We start from the raw sequence: 22480 nt of genomic DNA, 5'->3' as shown, positions 1-22480 counted from the left end.
AGAAAAATAAAAGCAAAAAGACTCTGTTACCAGTTTTGATCGCCGAATCGTTTAGACTTCCACTTCTGTTCTGAGATTTCAGCTTAGATTATTAAAGGAAGTAGATACGCCACTCTTCGCAGTTTCAATCGTCAGTAAAGTGGCTCCTGGCGGCAACAGGGTGTACTAACCTGCCATAGTGTTCGCAGCGTTTTCATAGATACACGTTTGACTATATCATTTGTCCCTAGCACTTGTGTAAAATGAGAAGGTGATACAAAGACTATATGACAGTCTATAGGTTAGCCTACCGGCAGTAGAGAGTGGTGATGACTAGAGTGGCTATATATAGAGTGGCGACAATGTCAAAATTGGAATGAAAATTATCTGTTAGTGTCATTCCTATCGAGCAGACGACCTATCCAACGCGTGTGCAGGAAAGAGAAAGAAAATTCACATTGCATACATTCGGAATGACATGTCGCCACTCTGTATACAGTCACTCTAGTGATGACATACTTTTTACTCAAGTATGAGGAAATCAAAAACTGGCTTATCTACTTCCTTTAATAATCTAAGATTTCAGTTTGCCTTAAATTTTGACCTCTTGAAATAAAAATATCACATTTTTACCCCAGCGCCAACTGCTTGTCGGATGAAGCTTTTGTTCACACAGGGTGTTCACACCAATCTGTGTGGGTGTGGTTTAGACCCTTTTTATATATTTGACGCGATTTGCGCAATTTTTGACATTAGCTTGACGTTGACAACATAATCGGCTGGAGGAAAAAGTTTCTTGTTGTCTTGTATACAGACAGACGGGTGAAGGCAATTTTCCAAAATAGTTATTTAAGCTGGTTTACGGTTTGAAAATAATCAAAAACCTACTGCTTTGAAATGTCTGGTGCTATAAAAAAGGTAAGGTATTTGCAAATACCTATGATATAGTAAAGAAAACGTGATTTATAGTACCACGTAAAATGCTTATTGATTATGTCATAGATTAAGTAAAGTTATATTCTTCAGGCAACCGGGTTAACCGGACTTGCTGTGGCTCAGAACCCACATCACACCCTAACTGCTTTGTACAACAAAATCCTTCGTGCCGTTGCCAAAATGCCAGAAGATGCAGCCTATCGACGCTATACGGAACAACTTGTATCGGAGAGAGCAAAGATTGTTTCTACGGTAATCGTTGATTGACAGTAAACCAAACCTTTTAATTTACATCGAATCCTTTGCAGATTCCCAACGTCCGTGAAGTGGAGCAAAAAATAAATGGTGGACAAGTAGAAGAACTCATCATTCAGGCAGAGAATGAACTCCACTTGGCACGCAAGATGCTCGGCTGGAAACCATGGGACCCTCTAGTTAAGCAAGCACCAGCGACGCAATGGGCCTGGCCGCCAGCAAAGATACACGAACTTAAGTAAGCCATTTGTTTATTACATGTCGAAAAATTAAACGCAAACAAGATCAAACATGTAAATAGAGTATGTAGTCACGCACGAATGCAGACGTTTTGTGTCTATTAAATTCCGCTTGAGAAATTTCCACGCTATATAAAGACAATTTTCAGTTTTAATCTGTAGTCGCGGTCTGTGAAGTGGAAAAGCAAAAACATTCTGTTAATTTCAACAACTAAGAATGCCTAAAAGCAAAAATAAAATTTGTTTTCATTGGAATAACGACCAATGAGTTTTTAAGAGCCCACAAAATACTAATTTAAGAATGATTCACCATAATAATGATAATTCGAGGTCATGTTTATTAGTAAAACGAAAGTATTCGTTACATGATTTACAATATCGGATCACGAACACATTACACAACAACGCTAAACGCACTAGTAATTATGTGTCAGTGTAAGCATTCCACTGACTTTAGCTTTACCGTTCCCTTCGAATCCTCCAAAATGTTGATTATAAGAAGCCGAACCCTGTACTTCCGTTGTACCGGTCCTACTACGCCACAGACGAGCAATTGCTTCGGCCGTGACATCCGTTCCTTCACCTTCCTGATGAGTAGCTCCTAAGTTCAGTGAGAACTGACGCTTTATTCGGGCCGGAAGACTGCCTGAGTGCTTGACAAATTAGAAATTACAAATATTCAAATTTGCCATACACATTTTAAACAAAGGACACTACTGCTACCTGTACGATAATCAGTAACATTAGTAAAATAATTTTCCTCATTTTGATGATTGATGAATGCAAGTTATTGCACACTTTGTATTAGCACAGTAAAGTGAAGTACACTGATTATTCGAAAGAGAGAAAGAGACTTGATCATTGTCTAATACGCGTGTCGTTCTTTTGAATTCTTATCAGTTGCACACAGTGGCAGAAGGTTCACTCTGCCTGGGGATAATCACTTTTAATGTTACGAGATGCGAGATTCGTAAACATTTAGCTCTAATGAAATCCCTATAAATTAATGAATTCATTCGAAGTTAAGTGCCGATTGAATGCCCTTCTCGATGAAGAAGGGGAAACCACTTTAAAAGAAAACTGTTTTTGTTAAAATTTTCTTATTTCCTTTACTTATGAGAATTTTTTAAAATTGTCGTACTGTTTCAAAGTCGCTTATTTTCCCAGAAAGTTTTAAGAGAAATTTTCCAATATCTATCACTTATAATGAGTTGATGATGATAAAATGATAAAATAGAAAAAAGACAAAACTTTACTTATCCCGGATCCGCCATTCTTTCAATATTCATTCAATGAAATTTCTTTATAATCCCAAGTCCGGCCGCCAAGACGACATATCGTCGTCCTCACCATCACCTATGATTGAACTCGCGCCGCCCCCCACAACAACGTTAGAGTCGCTGTGAGGAGCAATGGAATAGAGAACAAAAAGAAAAAGAAAAGGATAAGAATTTTAGTCAGCAATTTTTCTTTTTGATTGCCATTTTTTATCGAGACCTTCAACCTGGAAGGGGTTCAACGCCCAAAGAACTTCCACTTTCTTTTATTTAACTTTACCTAACCAATTTAACCTAACCTTGTGCTGCAAACTGAAATGAAAAATTGCCATTCGGATATGATACAGTAACAGCTACATCTAGTTACTTCAGTGAAATAAGACAATATATTTTTTCACATTATCAATCGATCCTCGAAAAGGGAACATTTAATTTTGGCGAACATTTTCATTGAGCTTCATAACAAAAGAAGTAGCCGAACATGTATGTCGTTAACCAAAAATACTTTTTAACGATGCAAAATTGCAGCAATGAAAAGAACTCAATACCGAGTCAATTTTTTAGTACAAGTAAAAATAAAAACGTTTTATAGTACACTAATAGTTGAAGTTTTATGATTTAATGAGATTTTTTCTTTAAAATTATCGGACAAAGCAGTTCACAACATTCGTTTCGCCTTATAAATTCTACAATTTTTCTACGACTGTTTCCCTTCCTTAATCTTACGGATTTCTTCCTATCTTTAGAATTTTGTTACATTGCCTAAATTTTTCGCGTTTTCCTTACGGTTCCGACAAAAAAAATGCGCCTCGATTCTATATAATTTTATACAATTCCAGATTTCGCACTCCAAATATTTTTACTCTTACATAAAACTGTAACTGTCACGTTTTCACCGGAAAAGTTGCATATGAATACTCAAACTGTCGTGAATATTGGCCAACTTTTTTTTCTAATACGGTACTAACTGCTTCCGAAATCGTTCCGAAATGCGGCTCATAAAAAAAACACACACACTGATTTTTTGTTTTATTATAAGAAAATTTTTCGAACGTTACGAATAATTTTAGATTATTTATTTTTTTATTATTGTTGAATAAGCTTTTCGCTTATTTCAACAATTACATTTTTATGGTTTATCATAATTAAGTTTCGTTTTTTTCCATTTAACTCGTCCCACGTGTGCCCTAAAATACACGTGCATTATGTAATAACATGATAGACACACTTACATAGCGTGGACACACGCTAGTGAACCTGTAGTATATGTATAAATGTTGCTAAGACAAGATACGATACGTCTTTGTTTTAGGAGAAGGGATATGGCTTCGGGAAAGAAAGGCTGTAAATCAAAAACTAAAAAACGATTTATCAATTTCCCAAGCACAGACGACACATAGATACAATAAGCAGTGAAACAATCTTAGTGCATACATACGTGATCGCATTCCGTATTCCATAATTGATGAAATTTTGAAGTAAAGTAGACCAGTTAATGATGGATGCTTCAGTTGTACTTGTCGGTCTGATGTGGGAATAATTCCATCGTTTGGGTATCTAAGTTCCCCCGTTCGATTACTTATGGGACAAAAACTTTGTTGTGATGTTTATTATTGCGTACTGTGCAATTTAGTCTGTAATTGAGTCGTACTAAAGGCAAATCATGATCACAGCAAACGTTGACATGGAAAAATAATTTTGTTAAGAGTGAAACATTCAGGATTTGACATTTGTCGAAGAAGTTCTTATCGTGGCATCTCGCCGTTAGCTGTTTTTCCGCGATCTAAATCGGACCCCGTCAACGTCAAAAACTATCTGTTATGAACAACATACGATACCGACTCCCGCCACGGTATAATCTAGCGCGACTGAAGCAACCGGAGGTCGCCGAAAATTACGCGTTATCTCTCGAAACCGCGCTGCCGGAAGAGGGTGAGCTGGATGAAGCCCCTCTTGAGGACTGTTGGAATGCCGTGAAAACAGCCATTGACAGCGTAGCGGGGAACGTCCAAGGCCGTGTGGCACCGAATCGACGTAACGAATGGTTTGCCGAGGAATGCCAGCAGATATTGGCTGAAAAGAACGCAGCGTGGGTACAAATGCTGCGTAGAGCCACCCGTCAGAATGTGGAGCGATCCAAAAAGAAGCGGAGGCAGCAAACCCGACTCCTCAAGGAGAAGAAGCGCCACCAAGAGGAGAAGGAGTGCGAAGAACTCGAACAGCTGTACCGCTTTCACGACACACGGAAGTTCTATCAGAGACTTAACGGATTTCGCAAAGGCTTTGTGCCGCGGGCCGAAATGTGCAGAGATAAAGATGGAGGTATCTTGACTGACGACCATGCGGTGATCGAAAGGTGGAAGCAGCACTACGATGAACACTTGAATGGCGTGCAGGCGGAAGACCATGATAGTGGAGGAATTGACCACATTGGTGCATCAAGCAACCACCCCCATTGATAAGGGAAGATAAAGAAGCCATCCAGCGGCTGAAGAACAACAAAGCCACGGGAAAGGATGGCATTGAAGCGGAACTTATTAAAATGGGCCCGGACAAGTTGACCGGCTGTCTGCATCAACTGATTGTCAAGATTTCGGACACGGAACGACTACCGGAGGAGTGGAAAGAGGGGGTTATCTGCCATATCTGCAAGAAAGGTGATAAGCTGGATTGTGAGAACTACCGAGCAATCACTATCCTGAATGCCGCCTACAAAGTTCTGTCCCAAGTCCTCTTTCATCGACTATCGCCTATAGCCAATAGATTTGTGGGAAGTTACCATGGCTTCATGGAGGGTCGGTCTACAACGGACCAAAGTTTCAACCTGCGGTAGATCCTCCAGAAGTGCCGCGAATTCCGAATCCCCACGTACCACCTCTTCATCGATTTCAAAGCCGCATATGATAGCGTAAATCGACAAGAGCTATGGAAAAATTTGGACGAAAACGGCTTTCCGGGAAACGGCTACTTATCATGGCTGCGATGGATGGGATCCAGTGCTGTGTGAGAATCTCGGGTGGATTGTCGGACCCATTCGAATCTCGCAGGGGATTTATCAGTCAATTCATCAGCTTTGCTGAGGACGTGGATGCTGTCGGCAGAACATTTGAGGCAGTGGAAGATTAGTACACCAGACTAAAACGCGAAGCAGAGAAGATTGGATTGAAGATAAATACGTCTAAAACGAAGTATATGCTGGCGGGCGGGACCGAGCGCGACAGGGCCCGCTTGGGCAGTACCGTGGTAATCGACGGGGATGAGTTCGAGGTAGTCGGCGAGTTCGTATACCTTGGCTCACTGGCAACAGAAGACAACAATACCAGCCGTGAAATTAGAAGACGTATTATCAGCGGAAGTCGGGCCTACTACGGACTCCGCAAACACTTGCAGTCGAACAATCTGAGCCCCCGTACAAAGTGAACACTGTACAAAACGCGAATTAGACCGGTTGTTCTCTAGGGTATGAAACGTGGACACTGCTAGAAGAGGACCTACGAGCACTCGGAGTTTTTGAACGGCGGGTGCTAAGAACCATTTTTGGCGGAGTGCAAGAGAACGATGTATAGAGGCGAAGAATAAACCACGAGCTCGCGCGTCTCTACGGCGAACCAAGTATTTAGAAAGTGGTTAAAGCTGGACGAATACGTTGGGTAGCACATGTTGCTAGAATGCCGGACAATTATCCTGCAAAAATGGTTTTCGCATCAAATCCGGTAGAAACAAGACGAAGAGGGGCACAGCGAACGAGGTGGCAAGACCAAGTGGAGCGAGATCTGGTGAGCATTAGGTGCCCGCGGAACTGGAGACCAGCTGCCATGGACCGAAATAGATAGAGAAATTATACTGCGCAGTAAGTAAGTAAGTAAATCGGACCCCACCAGTGGTAATCCGGTTTATGACCTACCATTGCTGGGGAAAATACCTGTGCAACCTACACATTTGATTCTACTGCAATATGCGCCTCCAATGACGGGTGTCGACTAGCCAGTCATCGCATAACCTAGAATATGTCTAACCACGTCCAAGTTCAATGCTAAGTCCAAATTCAAGCCCATGCCCGGGTCCAAGTCCCGTCACTAAAGCCTGCCTTACGTAATCATCAACACAACCCTTTTGATGCTTTTTTTTCTCAAAAATAATGGGTAGGTGGAAACGTATCGCATCTTATCGTAGATGTAGAGCAATGCTAACGACTTTGTAATAAAATAACAATATTTTTGTTAAAAATTTGGGACTAAAGTTTGTTTTTTGTAGAATAGTTTAGTAGAATACGAAAGTTGAATGAACGAAATGTCAAACTATTTCCACAATTAAATTGCGCTATTAATTCTATTCCGATTCTATTCGACTTTTATTAAAAAAATCAGCCTCACGAGTGAAAATAAGCAATAGGTATCTAGGGCAAATTTTCTTCAAATATTTTGAGTTCAAGATAGCAGTTCTCCATATATTACAGGCTCAATGTCCTACCATGTCCTACACCTTAGTATTCAAATACAATATCCTATATTAAATTAATAGTCTCTCAATCCTCGCTTTTTTGCAATTTGAAATACTAATTTAGTTAGCCCTGGCAAATATTTTTTAATATCTTGAGCAAGACGTAGTTTCTTGATACCAAAAAAAACAACTGCAACTCTCAAATCACTAACTCGCTTCTATTATTAGAATTCAAATGCAGTTACGCAGATAGGCTGCCACAGTTGTGTTAGCCGTTAAACTGGAATTAATTGTCCTACAACAGGTTTAGACCAAAGGCAACAGAGAATTCATAAATGTCAACAAAGCTTCAATAAAAACTTCCTGATTTCATTAACCATCACATTTTGAAAATTATAACTCCTAAACGGAGCATCGCAAATTTATTTCCTTATAAGAAATTCAAAGCAAGACTTTGCAAAAAGTTGTCCCTCAGAATTTCCACTGTTCAACATTGCAAAACAATACGGAAGGAACATTTTCAAGTCACGAATAAATATTTAAAAAATATCCTTAAACGGTAAAAATAAAAATTAGACTAACACCCGGCGCTCGACAGATTTAGGAAAATTCGGTTTGTTTGCTTTCGTTAAATACATTGAAAAAAGTATTGAATATTATATTTACCAACAACAACAATAGCACTTCTGCCAGGTGCAAGCCGTTAAATTACTGTGCCTGCCTAAGAAGTAGCAGGCAAAACTTTAAAAATTGATATAGATTATTCAAAAGAATACATGCATTCTGTATAACCAGACTTCGCAATCGACCCTTAACGTAATCAATGCTACAATTAGCTATATAGCGAATTGATCCTTACTAAGATTAGGCAATATACTATTCATCGGTTAATACCAACTTGGATGAATTTTCAATGAAAATAAATTTCCTATCAAACGTGATCGAATTGGCTTGCAATCATTTTAGGTTGAGAGCCAATCAAACAACAGAAAATGAAATGGGATTGTTCCACTTTTGACTTTGTTTGAAAAAAAAATAACTAGGTAGGTACATTTTCCACTGCTCTGTAGATATCGAAGAAAATGAAGTTGCAGTATTTTAAGCAGTTAGGTATATCAATTGTTGATTGCATTTTTCGTTAGAATTACTACCATGTTTGAACCAAACATGTGCGTTTATGTTTAATTGGGCAAGAAATTACAATGATACCTTTTGTATTTTGATTCAGCAAAAAACACAACAACTGCTAGGCTGTATGTCATTAGAGATTAAGAAATAAACAAAAATAGTATGTAAAAAAATTAAAAATTACGCACCATAGTTTGAACAAGCTGTCATTAAAAAAAGAAACGCAACGAGCTGTGCTTGTTTGCTCGGCAGCTTCCTAATGCATTGATACAGCCCCCTTTAGCTTACTCGCTCGTCGTCGTACTTAGGACTTCCAGTTCGACTGGCGGTTGTTGCTCGACCCAGGTCCACTCTGGGGTAACATTTCCAGATACTGACGCTGCAGCTCCATCGCGCGTTGCATATCCGCGAGAGAGGCTGCAGCAGCAGCAGCACTCGCGTTACTGCTGCCAGCACCGCTTGCACTGTTACCGCTTTTACTGCCTGCAGCTGATAAGGCTGAAATGAAAACAATATGTTTTGTCATTAGGATCGAATTTCCGTAATATGTTTAAAAAACAAAATGTAGTATGTGTGATTAAATGGTAGCTATTTGAGGTCAAACAACAAGTTGGCCAAAATATATAATCCAGAAACGAGTTCTAAGCACAATCATTGTCAGTAGTGCCGTCCAATGTTAATCCATTCTCAATCTTTTTATTCTCACTAAGGTGTAAGAGCAGTACGTTGAGAGTAGCGACTGTAGAACCGCCGAAAAAACGACGTCGCGAAAAGCGTGCAGTGGTCAAGAATTTACTTAACCGGTTAACCACCTTTTGTTGATACAAAATCGTCTATCTCGCAAGCTGTGTTAACCGTTTCTCCTCAAAAGAAACTTTTGTGGCTATCCATTTTCCTATACCTTCACCCCAGTATAAAGCCCGAATCCGATTAAGGTGATCCCTCCGATAAATAAAGATGCCGACCTCATAGCGTTTAGGTCGACTATTATATTTCATTCAAAGTCGGTATGGACGAAAATTGCAATTGATAAAATTACATGTCCCCACGGCTTACTTTTCAAAGAATTTGAGGGCACCAGCGTAAAAATCTACTGAGCACAATCTGTATCTCTAGCATCACCGCCAACTTCACGCATAGATGTAGCTCCTACGAGCAATCTTTCATCCTTCAACAGAGACCCGGGACCGTCGCAAAATGCAGGACTGACGTTGCCGAACTGGATGCTGGGAAGAAACCATTTTAATACTTCGGAAGCTTTCAACCCCCCGCCACAGTCGAGCTTCGCTGTCCTGTCGATCTTATAACAAGTTGCTGCCATCAGAGCCATTCCGTTCCTGTGCCCGGCGCCGGTGATGAGGGATTTCAACTTGCTTCTTCGGGAAAGTACCGACTTTACAGTTCATCTTCGTTTCCTGAGGTTCTTTTTGTCCGCAGCAGTGCCTCCCGTAGTGACATTCCTCGTCGTCGAGTTTAGATTTCACCACTGAATCATCTCTTGGTTCAATTATCAGAATGAATCAGTGAACGCAAGCGTCCAAAACTATCTGCTATATAGTTTGTCGGTAGTCCATATGAAATAATCGTTTTGCAAACGAAATTCTGGGTCCTCGTAGCGAAAAGTTTACATCGTTGACGTATAGCACGACGATGAGCGGGCCTAGATGACTGCCTTGTGGAATACCAGACGTAACAATAAACTCGCTGGATGACTCTCCTATTTTAACAGCCACATGCCGATCAGCCAAGTGGGACTTCAGCCAGAGCAGTAAGGTGCCGCCAAGTCCCATCCTGTCTTGTTTGGCAATCGCAATTTTATGATTTAGCATAAGTAGTAAATAAGAGGAAATTCATCGTAGTTGATCGATGTGACATGAATCCATGTTGAGAATCGTCGATGAATTGCTTACAATGGTAGAACACTGGTGTCAAAGTTACTTTTTCGAATAGCTTGGATGCCGCACACAAAGCGGCGATACCTCGATAATTATCGATGTCCTTTTTATCGCCTTTCTTATGAACCGGAAACATAAACGCCGTTTTTCATAGCATCGGAAAAATGCCGGTAGACAGAAACAAATTGTAAAGATGACGAAGAGAAGTAAGCAAACCGGTGCTGCATTTCTTCATCCCGTCCGGTCCAACGGAGGTGGACGGCTCCATTTCGGAGATGGCTTTTTGGATCATAACTTTGCTCACATTAACAACATTCAGCGAAAGCCCAGAAAGCGGAACATTATTTGCAACTGAAGAGATTTGGTCAGCTGACAGTGTCTCACAAGAAAATACATTGGAGAACCTCTCGGAGAAAAGCTTACAATTTTCATCTGCATTCGTTCCAGTTTGGCCCTGTACTTCATTGCTGAAGGTAGACCAAATTCTTTCCTTTGCTCGTTGAAGTATTTCCAAGACGAGTGCGGCGCTGTTTTCAGTTTACTCTGTATAATACGCAAGTAATTCGCATAATAGCGTTGGCTTTTTTTTCTCTTTATTATCGAGATTTTCAGCCGTGGGCTGGTTCATCTCGTTCTTATCAGTACTGTAACCAGCTTACAACGCAACTTTAACCATTTCGTGCCCTACACCGACTTAAACGTCAACCGCAACGTGCCGAAAACGCACATTAGTGTAAAAGATTCCGAAGTACTATTTTCTGGATAACACGTGACTGCTTTGATAAAAGAATAGGGTCTAAGTTCCTGACCCTTCAAAAATCAGAGAGAAGAAGATAAAAGAATACACTTGTAATGCCAACTTTTATCTAATAGAAACACAAACTCGAAAGCCAACTTTTATGAGACAGATAGAGAATTGATTTCATTATTATGTATTTGGTATTCTTCTTTGGCAAGATTGAGCTTTCCGTTCGGTATTTCTAGCGAAAGGCGATATAAGGGCTTCTTTACAAAAGCCAATTATTTGTTAGGTATTACAGTTGTAAAAGATAAACAAAACCATTGGCACTCACCTGCTGCTTGAGCCATCGCCAGCTGATATGAATACAATAGTGGTGAGAACTGCATCATATGCTGCAGATTGTTTAGATTGCCTGTGGAAAGCCCTTGTTGTATTCCTGAGAAAAATTAATAAACTTGTCAAAATAGTAGCTACGTAAAACATAAACCGCTTAGAAAGACTACATTACCTCTGAATAATTGCTGTTGGAAGGCCTGCATGGCAGCCGCTGCAGCCGTTGTATTTCCCAAGCTTCCAAGATTTCCGAGCGCACCAAGCTGGCCAAGACCGCTGAGACCGGCAAGTGCGGTCAGTTGAGCTGCTGCTGCTTCAGCGGCTGCATTTGCTGTGGCACTATGTCGGCTAGATCGTGAGCTTGAAGCCGGCGGTGGTGTCTGCTGGCTCGGTGGGGTTGGTGTCGGTCTAGGAGTCGGTGTCGGTGTCTTCGATTTCGATGGCTGCTGTTGAAGGTGAGCATGTTGTTGCTGCAGCTGATGATGACGTTGCTGTTGTTCTTGCTGTTGCTGCTGTTGCAACTGTTGCAATTGCTGCTGTTGGATTTGTTGCTGAAGCTGTTGTTGCTGCAGTTGCTGTAGCTGCTGCTGTCGAAGCTGTTCTTGCTGCTCTTTTTGGCGTTGAGCCTGACGAAGCAATACAATTAGTAAGATATTTTCGACTTTTATGGCATGAAAAAAATGTTGTTTACCTGAGCAGCCGCTTGTCTTTCCTGTTGTTGTTGCTGTTCACGTTCTCGTTGTTGCTGCCTTTCTTGGGCCTGCTGCCGTTCCTGTTGTTGCTGTTGCTCGAGCAACATTTCGCGCTGCTCCCGTAGGTTCGGAGTTGAAGATGGCGTCGGTCGAATATCCACCGGCGACGGACTGCTTTGAGTAGCCAATCTAGCCTCTATTTCTTGCTCCTGCTGGAGGGCCTTTACGAAAGCAGTTTTCAGACGATTTGTGTGCTCAGCCTTAAGAGCCTTTTTAACATTGCTAGTAACACATTGTTCACAGATAACTTTGAGATCTTTTCCTCCTGCAGCCAAAAGAGAACATTTAAAAATGCATTACATACATTCATTCAAAAAGAAATAAACATGAAACAACATAACGGAAAAGCAAAAAACACAAAACCTGGACTGTTCTGAAAAGTGGGATTTCCTCTTTTACCCTGTTTATCCCATTTCCAGACGGGGGTGAAATCGATCTTGCACTGGGCGCAACGGTACGGCTGCTGGGGAGGGTTTTGCTTCTTGTCCTTTGTCAAATAGTCCACTACATACTCCAGTCCAAGTAAGTACACAAACTCAGTGTTGCTTGGGTTCGGTATAAAGTGCATCTCCGGTGGTGGAGGTTTTGGGGGAGGAATCTGAAAGGAGGTAAGTAAATGGGACATTATAATGCAAACGTCTACTCTAGGAAGCGGCTGCCATAAAGCATAGCTCTACGTTTTTCAACATACTTGCAGCAAAGTCTTCTCCAGCTGCTTCCTGAGTGCCAATTTTGCGGCAGCCTGTCTTTGAGCTTGTGTCTGTGAGTCATCTCTATTGATTTCACGATCGCGCTGCAATAATAAAGTGTTTGAAGAGGAATAATTCAGTAAGGCAAAGTACAATTACTTACTTTCAGCGAAATCGGTTCCACCGTAGTGCAGCTTATTTGTGCAGGAATCGGTGGTGCCGGTGTGATGGATACTGAATTGCTGATCTGGCCGGACTGTACCTTCAAATTAGTATCCATTAGGTTATTACAGCTGATGTTGCTATTACCGGATAGCTGCTTGGTGTTATTCGTGACGCGAAGGCATTGAACGAGTGTTAATAAAGCAGTGCATAGATGGGAATAAATAGATATTAGTCATATTAGTAAGGAACAATACCGGTAATTGCAAATAAAAATGTTACTGGGAGAAACTTTACAGTCTCGGACTCACATTACGCTGCTTAATACTATTGGAAGGGGCATTTGTTGGAGTGATGGTGACCGACGGTGTTATAGTTAGATTGGATCCTGCCCTGGGTAATCCAATAGAATGACGTTGACCTGGAGTACTCGGTGTAAGAGTAGCTCCTCCTGGTAGGGATGGCTGTCGTTGTGGTGGCTTTGTTACTGGAGTAATATTGATCGGTGAGCCGCGACTAAAACGGAACAAAAATATGATCGATACACCCATCACAAACTTTCACTAATTAAAACTTACTTTACGGGAGTTGCCGTAACAGCTTTGGAAGATTTTGAATGAGCCGGTAAAGGAACTGCGTTCGTTGGCGTTACACTAAGCGAGCCTTTAGTTAGTGAAGCCGGAATTGCGGCTAATGGATTGTTCATGTTAGGATTGCTGGGCGTTACAATTAAATTTTCCTTCATCATGACCTGTTGAGATTGCTTTAGCTTTTTCAGTAGCACCAACTTAGTTTCCTCACTGCGTAACTCTTCCCGAAGTTTCCGCAGCCCTCGTTCCCGTTCCCAGATTTCGGCCGCCGTGAGCTCCTTGATTGGAAAAACCGGTGGCATATCGTCATCCTCCGATTCAGATAAAGCAGCTGCGGCAGCACCATTGTAAGAACGCCCGTTAACTTTTGCGGGCAGAAGTACTATATCTGGAACCTCGGCGTATGATTTCGGCTCGGTGCGGGGTCGTAGTACGCGCCGTCCCGGAATTGGCGATGTACTTCCGGATACCGATGAAGTCGAAGTAGCAGGAGGCAATGCGGGAGTTATAGTTAAACCGGAATTTTGAGTGAGAGCACGCAAATCACGAGCAGTAGCCGGAGTTATAGTGAGAGAATCACGGCCGGAAGCGACACTGAGGTCCACAACAGTATCGTCAACCTCCATCCGTTCCATTGTTGGCCGGTGTTTCTAGATACCTATTCATTAAGAGAAAGATTTTCAGATTACATTTTCATGCAAAACGCGAGTTTTGATTTTTTTTATTTTTGACTAAACTTTGAATCTATTGAACCTAGGTATTTGTGAAACATTAGCGCACAACTAAGGGTTTACATAGCCGTTAAATTCCGTTAAACAGTAACAAAAAAAATTATCAATTCGCATTTTCTTTCTTTCTGTTGAATTTTATACATCATATTTACAGTTTATAACTTCTATTGGACAGATATCAATCATCATTCTCAGGTCATAATCTGTCATGGCTTTTAATTCCGCTATGCAAACGTAATTAAGGAAACGAAAATCAAAATATTTTACTGCTTCTTTTTCTTTATTCTTCGTCTTTGTATTAAAATAAGATGAGAACATAACATTAAAATAAGAATTTTTTTTGTATCCAAATCGATCAAGTCCCGGTGCGTTAAAACTTTAATAACTTTGTAGCTCCGGTTCCGGCCAATACATGAACATGAACTTGGAAACTAAAAGTAGCTCAACAGATATAGCCGGACATAAAAAAAATAACCAAAAGACTCAAAATGTGACTAGGTAGCGGCATTTTTTATATTATGCGCAATTTTGTTGAATATTTTAACTTAAATTGTAGTATTGTCTACATAGTTCATTAGTGCACGACTGAAGTTGCGTACGAAAATATCTCTTCGTTCTATAATTTTGAGACCAACAAAATACTTTCCGGTTATAAACGACAAAAAAACACTTATAACCCTTTAAGCCGACAAGGCATAATAATTTAAAATAATATCAACTTTTATTTATCACTTTTATCAACACTTTAAACACTAAAAATCCGATAGACTTTTCAGATAGCTATGAGGTACAGATCGCGAAAACGCTGCTGCTCATTTCGCTAATCTGCCTCGCGAGACTGTTGTGTGTGAGGTCAACATTACATTTTTCATCGCCTTCACGCATTCCACCCCTTTTCCACCTTCCACCTCCTACCGCTGACGAACAACGATAGAGCTGCGCCACCACCGTCCAGCCGAAAAAATAATATGAAAGCCATACATAGGAGGAAAAGTCCATCGCCCTAGGAGGAAGTATACCAATCCGCTAATGTGCAAGCAATGTAGAACACTGATAATAGATTCACTTTTTAATCAAACATTTTCGTATAATTTTCAAACGCAAAAGCGACTTTTAACTGTAGTAATATAAGCAGGACACTTTCCAGTATACTTTTCAATAGTTTTGTCAATTAAACTTACACTTTTACTAGGATATTTTTTCAATTTAAAACACCACGGCTTATGTGCTTGTTTTTCTTTCTCTCACAAAAAGCGACGTTTGCTTTTTCGGCGTGAGAATAGACTGCCATCGAAACTCAAGATACTCTACGTGCAGGTTGCTACAAAAATCACCTATAAACTGACAGCCAACCAGAACTGTCAAAGTAAGCAGCCTAAAGAAACTGACTAAAGAAAAGACACTGGAGCTCAGTCACTCACGGCCTCCTGTCATCATTAACCCTCTAGTGCCCAAATTTTTGATTTGCTTGAAAAAATTTTAAAATGCTCATTTCGTGGCCAGAATAATGGAAAAAATATTCTCTAATTACTAAGTTCAGGAATAGTCTGATTATTTATAAAAATTCGTAACCCGCCAATTGGCGGGGTTGGGCACCTGGGCGCAAAAAAGTTGCAAAATCAAATTTTTCGATTTAATTCGGGACATCGATTTCAGAACATCTATAACAGTGCTAGTATTTATGAAACTAGTTATTGTCAATTGCAAGAAAAATTGTACCATCCAAAGTGCGATATCGCTCATAAAAGTGCTATTTTGCATTAAATCGTTTCGGTCTCTTCGGCGCACTTATTGCTTGGAATATAACGAAAAAGTGCGCCGAAGACACCGAAACGATTTAATGGAAAGTAGCACTTTTATGAGCGATATCGCACTTTGGATGGTACAATTTTCCTTGCAATCAGCAATATAATGAGCTTCAACTGAAATTTTTGACCATATGGCCAATTCCAGGTCCCGGACAAGTTCCTTCGAAATCCGTTCCGTACTTGAATCAGAAAAGAAACCCTCCCAGGGCCCGGAACCGGTCATACGACCTCTATGAGACATGAGATGATCGCCAATCGCTATTTTGTCGAGTGCTGATGTTTTTTGATAAGCGACACGACATAATTTACTGATGCTGAAATGTCCCTTTATGGGAACCGGTTCCAGATTTATAATATCCCCCCGGATTCGGATGGCGCGCACCCTGGCTCATAACTGCGGCAAAGTAACTGATATGTCCACAGTCGATGATATGCTTACAAAAATCAACAGATTTCAAACAAATTTTAAATATTTGGCAACTTTATCTAAAAAAGCCATGTCATGGTCGCCTAAGGAACTCCGGGAGCATATGACATATGGCTATTATCTATAGATATTATGAAAATAGAAAATATTTCCGGAAAAATTCCCAAATTTGGTGAAAAAATATTGAACGATAAAAAAGTTACGTTCATTTTCGTGAATTTTGCAGTGCTAAAAATGAAGTAGACACTAGAGGGGTTAATCGAAGCGTCTTGCGGAGGAAAACTAGACTTGACTCCAGCTTGAATGCAATCATTGAATCTCCTTACCCGTAATATTGTCGGCGGAGACCAGAGATCCCAAATATATGAACTCATCAACCACTTCCAGTTAATCCAGTTCATCGTGGTCTATAGTCATTGCCCGTGGGAAGCGAATCTTTCCAAACAGACACAGAAACAGTTGTATTTTCATATTTGGCAATGAATTCAGCAGAATCACCACGATCTTGCCTATTGATGTCCTTATCAGTAAGCAGTTTGCTTTTGAGGATTCTATTACTCCGAATACTTCCCAGTCGTATATTCCTCTCGTTCCTCTCGAGTGGAGATATAAAATCAATGGTAATGTCGTATAATAATAATCGAAAAATATGATTTTTGAAATCCGCCAAAGTTTTAGAAATGCGAACAACAACATTAGTAGCTGCTCCCAAGTCAAGATTGCCTACACCATAATATGCTTTGAAACTGTAACCTTTGAAAAACCTTTAGAGTCTGATAGAACATGAAACTTAAATCCTCATTTATGTGACTTGTTTGATAAATTGGGGTTTTCATTTTTGTAGTACACATTTGTTCACTATAATCTTTTATCGACTGGTAATTCATTCAATTTGTTCATTAACACAAACATATTAAGCGGTATAGATTAAAATTTGCGGTTTTAAAATAGTCTATGATGGATCCCATTGTCTTGCTTATCAAGATTTTGTCGTTAAGCAGTAAAATTCGCCGGGTTTCAATGAATCTTGGTTATAGGGTTATGGTTTTCAAATACCATAAAATGCAAAAATGTTTTGTGATATAGCTATAAAGCATTATATTGCAGCTCGTCAAAAAGGCGCACTGAAAATTAGGTGCCCAAGTAACAATTCAAAGCCACTTGGTTTTACTTGAATTTTATAAAGGTTTTATTGCGGTATGAATCATTACAACTGGATTTATGGTGGTATTGCGCAATACCAAGAGGATACGAGTCCAAACACACTTATAGCTAGCTAGAAAACCATAATAAAACTGTTAATAAAGCGAATTTATTGTGGTTGCTTATATTACCACGTTAAAACTTGTTGGCTGCACCACGTCTCCTATAAACTTACCATAAGTGTGGCGTAGCAACACAAAATGGCGCACCAATCAAAATTGATCTTATCACGGTTACTTGTCAAACTGCAATAAATCTGTTAGTTTTATAGAGCTATTAAAATGGTAACACCCTAACCAAACAGTTTTTTGCTGCTATTATGAAGAATACCAAAGTTCAACACCAAAATCATTTTTTTTATGCGAAGCCATATTGCCATATTCTAGTATTTTGTTTTAGCTCGCAAACAACAAGTCATCAAAGCAAAGTATTTTGCAGAAAGAAGGGCATTATCAATCGTTTTTCCTGTCAGAGGAAACAACTAAAATGATTTTGCTAGAAATTGAGATTGACTAACTGAATATTTTCAATTTGTTAAAACAACCAGTTTTCGAAAATTGCAAAATTTCAGTGGCGCGCTGATTTTATCGACCTATCATATCAAAATGCACGATGAAATTAAATGCGCACATAGTGCAAACCAACGAAATTGCTTAAAATTAATAAATATTCTATGGGATATTTTATTCTGGTCGCTATAAACCAAATCGTTCAGAATGATCTGTCAGTAAAACTAAAACTTTTCTGCTCACGGATATATTTTCAAGTCGACAAAGCTACCGAACTTATCTAGCGTTTGCTAGTAAAGCGAAAAGCAAAAAGCGAAAAGCATAAAGCGAAAAGCAAAAAGCGAAAAGCTTTTTTAAATTATGGCGATGGCTGTCAAGTAGCGAAAGCTTGATCGGTTTTATTGCTGCTTTTAGCAGAGCGTGATACGACTACTTGAGTTTATAACCTGATTCTTATAGCGGTTATGAAAACATTCTGAGGCGTGGGCCACTTGGTCAGAAAGCAGTTTTATAGCGGTCATCAGAAAGTTCTGGTGGAGCTCATAGTTTTATTAGCGGTTTTATGAAATTGGTCATGAAAACCGCTATACGAACGTAATAAAACTTGGAATTGTTACTTGGGTGATAAATCCTGTAAATTCCCCTTCCATATTAATGCCACTGCATGCTTGTGTATTTTTCAAGGCATATAAAAGAAGCTAACAAGGCCTATAACAATAATTTGTAGCTTAAACTCGAAAAAAAAAATCAATAAATACAACGAAAACAACACGTTGTCAAATTACCAAAAAAAAGTTGACGTTAATGCCCAACCCCGCCAATTGGCGGGGTCAGTTCCTTGATAAAAATCGGCTAGTTCCTAAACTTTTTATCGCAAATTTCCTTTTTTACCATGAAGTATAACTTATCAGCTACTCACCAATAATTTTTTTGTTCATTTATTCCAAGAAATAAGCAATTTACAACAATTTGAATTTCACTCTGCAGAGCAAAATAATTTTTTTCTCAGTTTTCTGGCATTTTTCAAGTTTCGCACGAAATATCTGTTTCAAATTAACGTAATAAAACAAACAAACCACTCGAATAGTTAGATTAGACTATAATGAGAAGGTATGGGTGGATACCAACATAAAACGAATAAGCATAGTAGATTTACAAACATTTTGCTGAAGCCCGCCAATTGGCAGGGTTGGGAACTAGAGGGTTAAACCTGATTTGCTCAACGATGATTGTTGTGCGTGACTCTGTTCAAAGTTGCTAGGAAAAGTTCGAACAATATTTTTTCGAGCTCAACATTTAGGCGATTTTATGAACTGTACGATACAAATTTGATTGCCTGGTGTTTTCGTTAGGCAGCACGGATCGATTTCGTGATGTTACGATGATATTTGTTGCCGTTTGCTTGCAGTCATTATTTTCAGTCGCGTTCATCGACTGATACTCCGCAAGTTTTCGAGCAAAAGATTCAGAAGGTTTCATCGAGATTCATGCGCACTTGGTTTCGACGAACTGAAAATGAGTTACCTGTCACTTCTTTAGTCAGATTCTTTAGCCGAAGCTGATGGAATCACATTGACCGTCATCAAGCATCAACCGCAACGTAACGGAACAGATCGTCAGTGACAAGGTCAGCGATGTCCCACACGGGAAAGCAATACATTCAACCCCCGTTAATATGAAAAACAGCTCGTTCAGATTGGGTGAGTTCATTTTTAATCTGAATATTTGGTAACTCTTTTCATTTTCACATATGCGCAAGCCGCGCACCCTATGAACTTGTTGTTTTGATTTAACGAAAACAAACGTTTTAAACATTCCAACAAGCGCGAATTCTAAACGTTCGGTTTGTAGAAGACGAAATTGGCTCGGCAGCTTCGACTAAAACGGTCTATTTTGAGTGCTGAAGAGAGTTAAGTTGCATATGAGCTATATTGACAAAGCTCTTGAGCAAGAGGAAACGCATTAAGATTTTTTGCTTTGTTTTAATTTACCGGTCAACTTTAACGTCAATTGTGTGTGACGCTTGATCGGTTTTTAATGTGAACGCATTCATACCACCGGGGTACAGATTAAAAATGTTCAGATTAAAGAAGGTCATACCAAAGGGGGTACACGGTAATATCAATATCAGCAATATTGTCAGTTTTTTCCAAGGTTTTTTCCCATGTTAGGGAGTAGGGACGCACCGCCGCGATCGTTATGTTGATCTACTGTCGTCTGTCCTGTTTTATTTTATGCCATGTCTTATCCAGCTTTTTACGGGCCATAATGGCGGACATGTTCGTAATATTTAAACAGCATTTTTGACATTTCCCTAATACATCGCACGTTTTCTTTCCGCGTGTTCACGGTAAAACCAAAAACATTCCATCAAGAAGACTGGCAACTCTGCCAAAAGTCGAGCGACAGTAACAGCAATGCTATCTGCCGAGTTAAAGTTGAACTAACACATACTAGTGTGTGTAAATCAAAATATGGATGTACTCGCACACGTATGCAATGCATTGACACGCTCGCACACATCATTTCCCACCTATACATGTACACACAGCTTCAACTTTTGTCGGGAAGGATGCGCTGTTGCTTCTGGTACTTGTCATTTATATGGGCGCGAGGAAGAGATGCCAGTCTTCTTGATGGGATGTTTTTGGTAAAACTAAAGGAATGTACGAAAAGAAAACGTGCGATGTATTAAAGAAATGTCGAATATGCTGTTCAAATATTACGAACCCGTTCGCCATTATGGCTCGTAAAAAGCTGAATAAGAGAGCTATAAAAATTTGATTAACCACCTGTGCTACTGTGAACATTTATTCCAATCAAATCCCAAGTGTTGTCAGTGCAGGAAATAGTCTATAGCGAATTCATGAATTAACCTACTGGCTCAGGTTTAAATCGAACTGCTACCAAAGCATTCATAAATTAACCGAGATTTCATCTCGGTTGAACTGTAAGCGCTGCAAGCATTCAATCTGAAGCGCAGGTTAAAACTATCTAGCATTCCAATTTACGGATCGATCTTCATGTTACGTTCATAAATTTCGAGTTCAAGTTAGCACGACCCCAGCTTAAATTAACGATGGGCAAAATGCAGGATCACGTAATGGACTGGAAAGCGATCAACGTGTGCATATTGAGAATAAAAGGGCATTTCTTCAACAACGCCATCATAAACTTGCATTGTTCACACGAAGGTAAACCCTACGACGACAAGGAAGCATTCTATGCGCTGCAGCTATGCGCAACGTACGACAGCTGCTCACCACGGGACATCAAGATCAACAGAACAGAAGCAACGTATAGACCGGTGATCGGGCCCCATAGCCTGCATCCCGACACGAACGATAACGGCCAGTGATGCATAAACTTTGCAGCTTCCCGAGGCTTGCTGATCTCCACAAAGCCACCTGGAGATCACACATCAACCACCTGGTGGGACATATTATCTAAGCATATCCACGAGAAAGAATTTGGCCAAGTATTGACGAGCGCGGAATGAGTTGACCATGATCCTGAGGAGGAAAAAGCAGCAGGACAGAAATCGTGAGGAGCTGAAATAACTTTTGCGGGCTAATGGCACGCGCAAGTTTTACGAGAAGGTGAACAAAAATTCGCAGGGGCTACACATCTAAACGTGACATGCGTAGGGACGAGGGAGGGGATCTAATCACAAACGAGCGCGAGGTGGTCGACACGTGGAAGCAGTTCTTCCATGAGCACCTCAACGAGCAGGAGACGCACGGGAGTTAGCCTAGGAGTGCCTACAAACGACAACAGCGTGCCGGCTCCTGATTTCGAAGAGATCCGGCGAGAAATCGGACAGCTGATGAACAATAGAGCCGCCCGAAAGGACTAACTCCCAGCAGAACTCTACAAAAATAGCCAAGAACCGCTATAGTAACGGCACTTCACTGGATAATTTCAAGGATTTGGGTGGAGGAGAAACTACTGTAGGTGGATGGAAGGTGTAGTCTGTTCCATCTACAAAAAGGGCTACCGGCTAGATTGCTGTAATTACCGCGGCATCACGTTGGTCAACGCCGCCTCATGGAAGATCACCCCCAGATTTTGTTGCGTCGGCTATCCTCAATATCAAGAAAATACGTAGGGCAGTATCAGACAGGCTTTATGGGGGCCCGTGCTACTATGGATAAAAATTTTACTCCGACAAATCCCCCAGAAATAGCGGGAGTACAACGAGCCCACGCATCATATTTTCGTGGAATTCAGAGCAGCAGACGATACAATTGAACGCGAACAGCTATGGCAGATAATGCACGAGTTCGATTTTCCGAACAAACTGATGCGGGTGATCAAAGTGAGCTACCCGGGGGCGAGTGATGTGCTACGTACGCGTTTCGGGGATGCTCTCGAGTCTTTCCGAA

The 22480-nt window shown here is 40.4% G+C and overlaps 2 protein-coding genes across 5 annotated transcripts; one reads left to right on the top strand and one right to left on the bottom strand.

Moving 5' to 3' along the window:
* Positions 1-769: 769 nt before the first annotated feature.
* LOC128736922 (NADH dehydrogenase [ubiquinone] 1 alpha subcomplex subunit 5) lies at positions 770-1611 on the top strand. The gene is made up of 3 exons (XM_053831433.1): positions 770-897; positions 1006-1167; positions 1224-1611. The coding sequence occupies exons 1-3, from the start codon at positions 877-879 to the stop codon at positions 1410-1412; spliced, it is 372 nt and encodes a 123-aa protein (XP_053687408.1). The 5' UTR covers positions 770-876; the 3' UTR covers positions 1413-1611.
* Positions 1612-3104: 1493 nt separating this feature from the next.
* Positions 3105-15409, bottom strand: LOC128734542 (transcriptional repressor p66-beta). Of its 4 annotated transcripts, none has more exons than XM_053828793.1 (10): positions 15330-15409; positions 13406-14075; positions 13139-13343; positions 12829-12981; positions 12668-12769; positions 12340-12574; positions 11916-12241; positions 11400-11850; positions 11223-11327; positions 3105-8752 (listed from the first exon to the last, which is right to left on the bottom strand). In XM_053828793.1, exons 2-10 carry the CDS (start codon positions 14050-14052, stop codon positions 8559-8561), a joined length of 2418 nt encoding a protein of 805 aa, XP_053684768.1. In that variant the 5' UTR covers positions 14053-14075; positions 15330-15409; the 3' UTR covers positions 3105-8558. The 4 variants fall into 4 exon arrangements, with proteins under 4 accessions (XP_053684768.1, XP_053684769.1, XP_053684770.1 ...); XM_053828794.1 differs by having other exon boundaries at positions 12376-12574; XM_053828795.1 differs by having other exon boundaries at positions 12829-12927.
* Positions 15410-22480: the final 7071 nt, after the last annotated feature.

The sequence above is a fragment of the Sabethes cyaneus genome, chromosome 2 (assembly GCF_943734655.1).
Source record: "Sabethes cyaneus chromosome 2, idSabCyanKW18_F2, whole genome shotgun sequence".
Lineage (NCBI taxonomy): Eukaryota > Metazoa > Arthropoda > Insecta > Diptera > Culicidae > Sabethes > Sabethes cyaneus.
Note: the sequence above shows the minus strand (reverse complement) of the source record. Positions and strands in the feature narration are given on the sequence as shown.

Coding starts and splice junctions, on each gene's coding strand:
- LOC128736922 (XM_053831433.1), top strand. CDS start 877: ATGTCTGGTGCTATAAAAAAG. Junction 898..1,005: donor TGTCTGGTGCTATAAAAAAG/GTAAGGTATTTG, acceptor TATATTCTTCAG/GCAACCGGGTTAACCGGACT. Junction 1,168..1,223: donor GAGCAAAGATTGTTTCTACG/GTAATCGTTGAT, acceptor AATCCTTTGCAG/ATTCCCAACGTCCGTGAAGT.
- LOC128734542 (XM_053828793.1), bottom strand. CDS start 14,052: ATGGAACGGATGGAGGTTGACGATACTGTTGTGGACCTCAGTGTCGCT. Junction 13,344..13,405: donor GTTACGGCAACTCCCGTAAA/GTAAGTTTTAAT, acceptor GTTCCGTTTTAG/TCGCGGCTCACCGATCAATA. Junction 12,242..12,339: donor CACTTTTCAGAACAGTCCAG/GTTTTGTGTTTT, acceptor TTTTGGCTGCAG/GAGGAAAAGATCTCAAAGTT.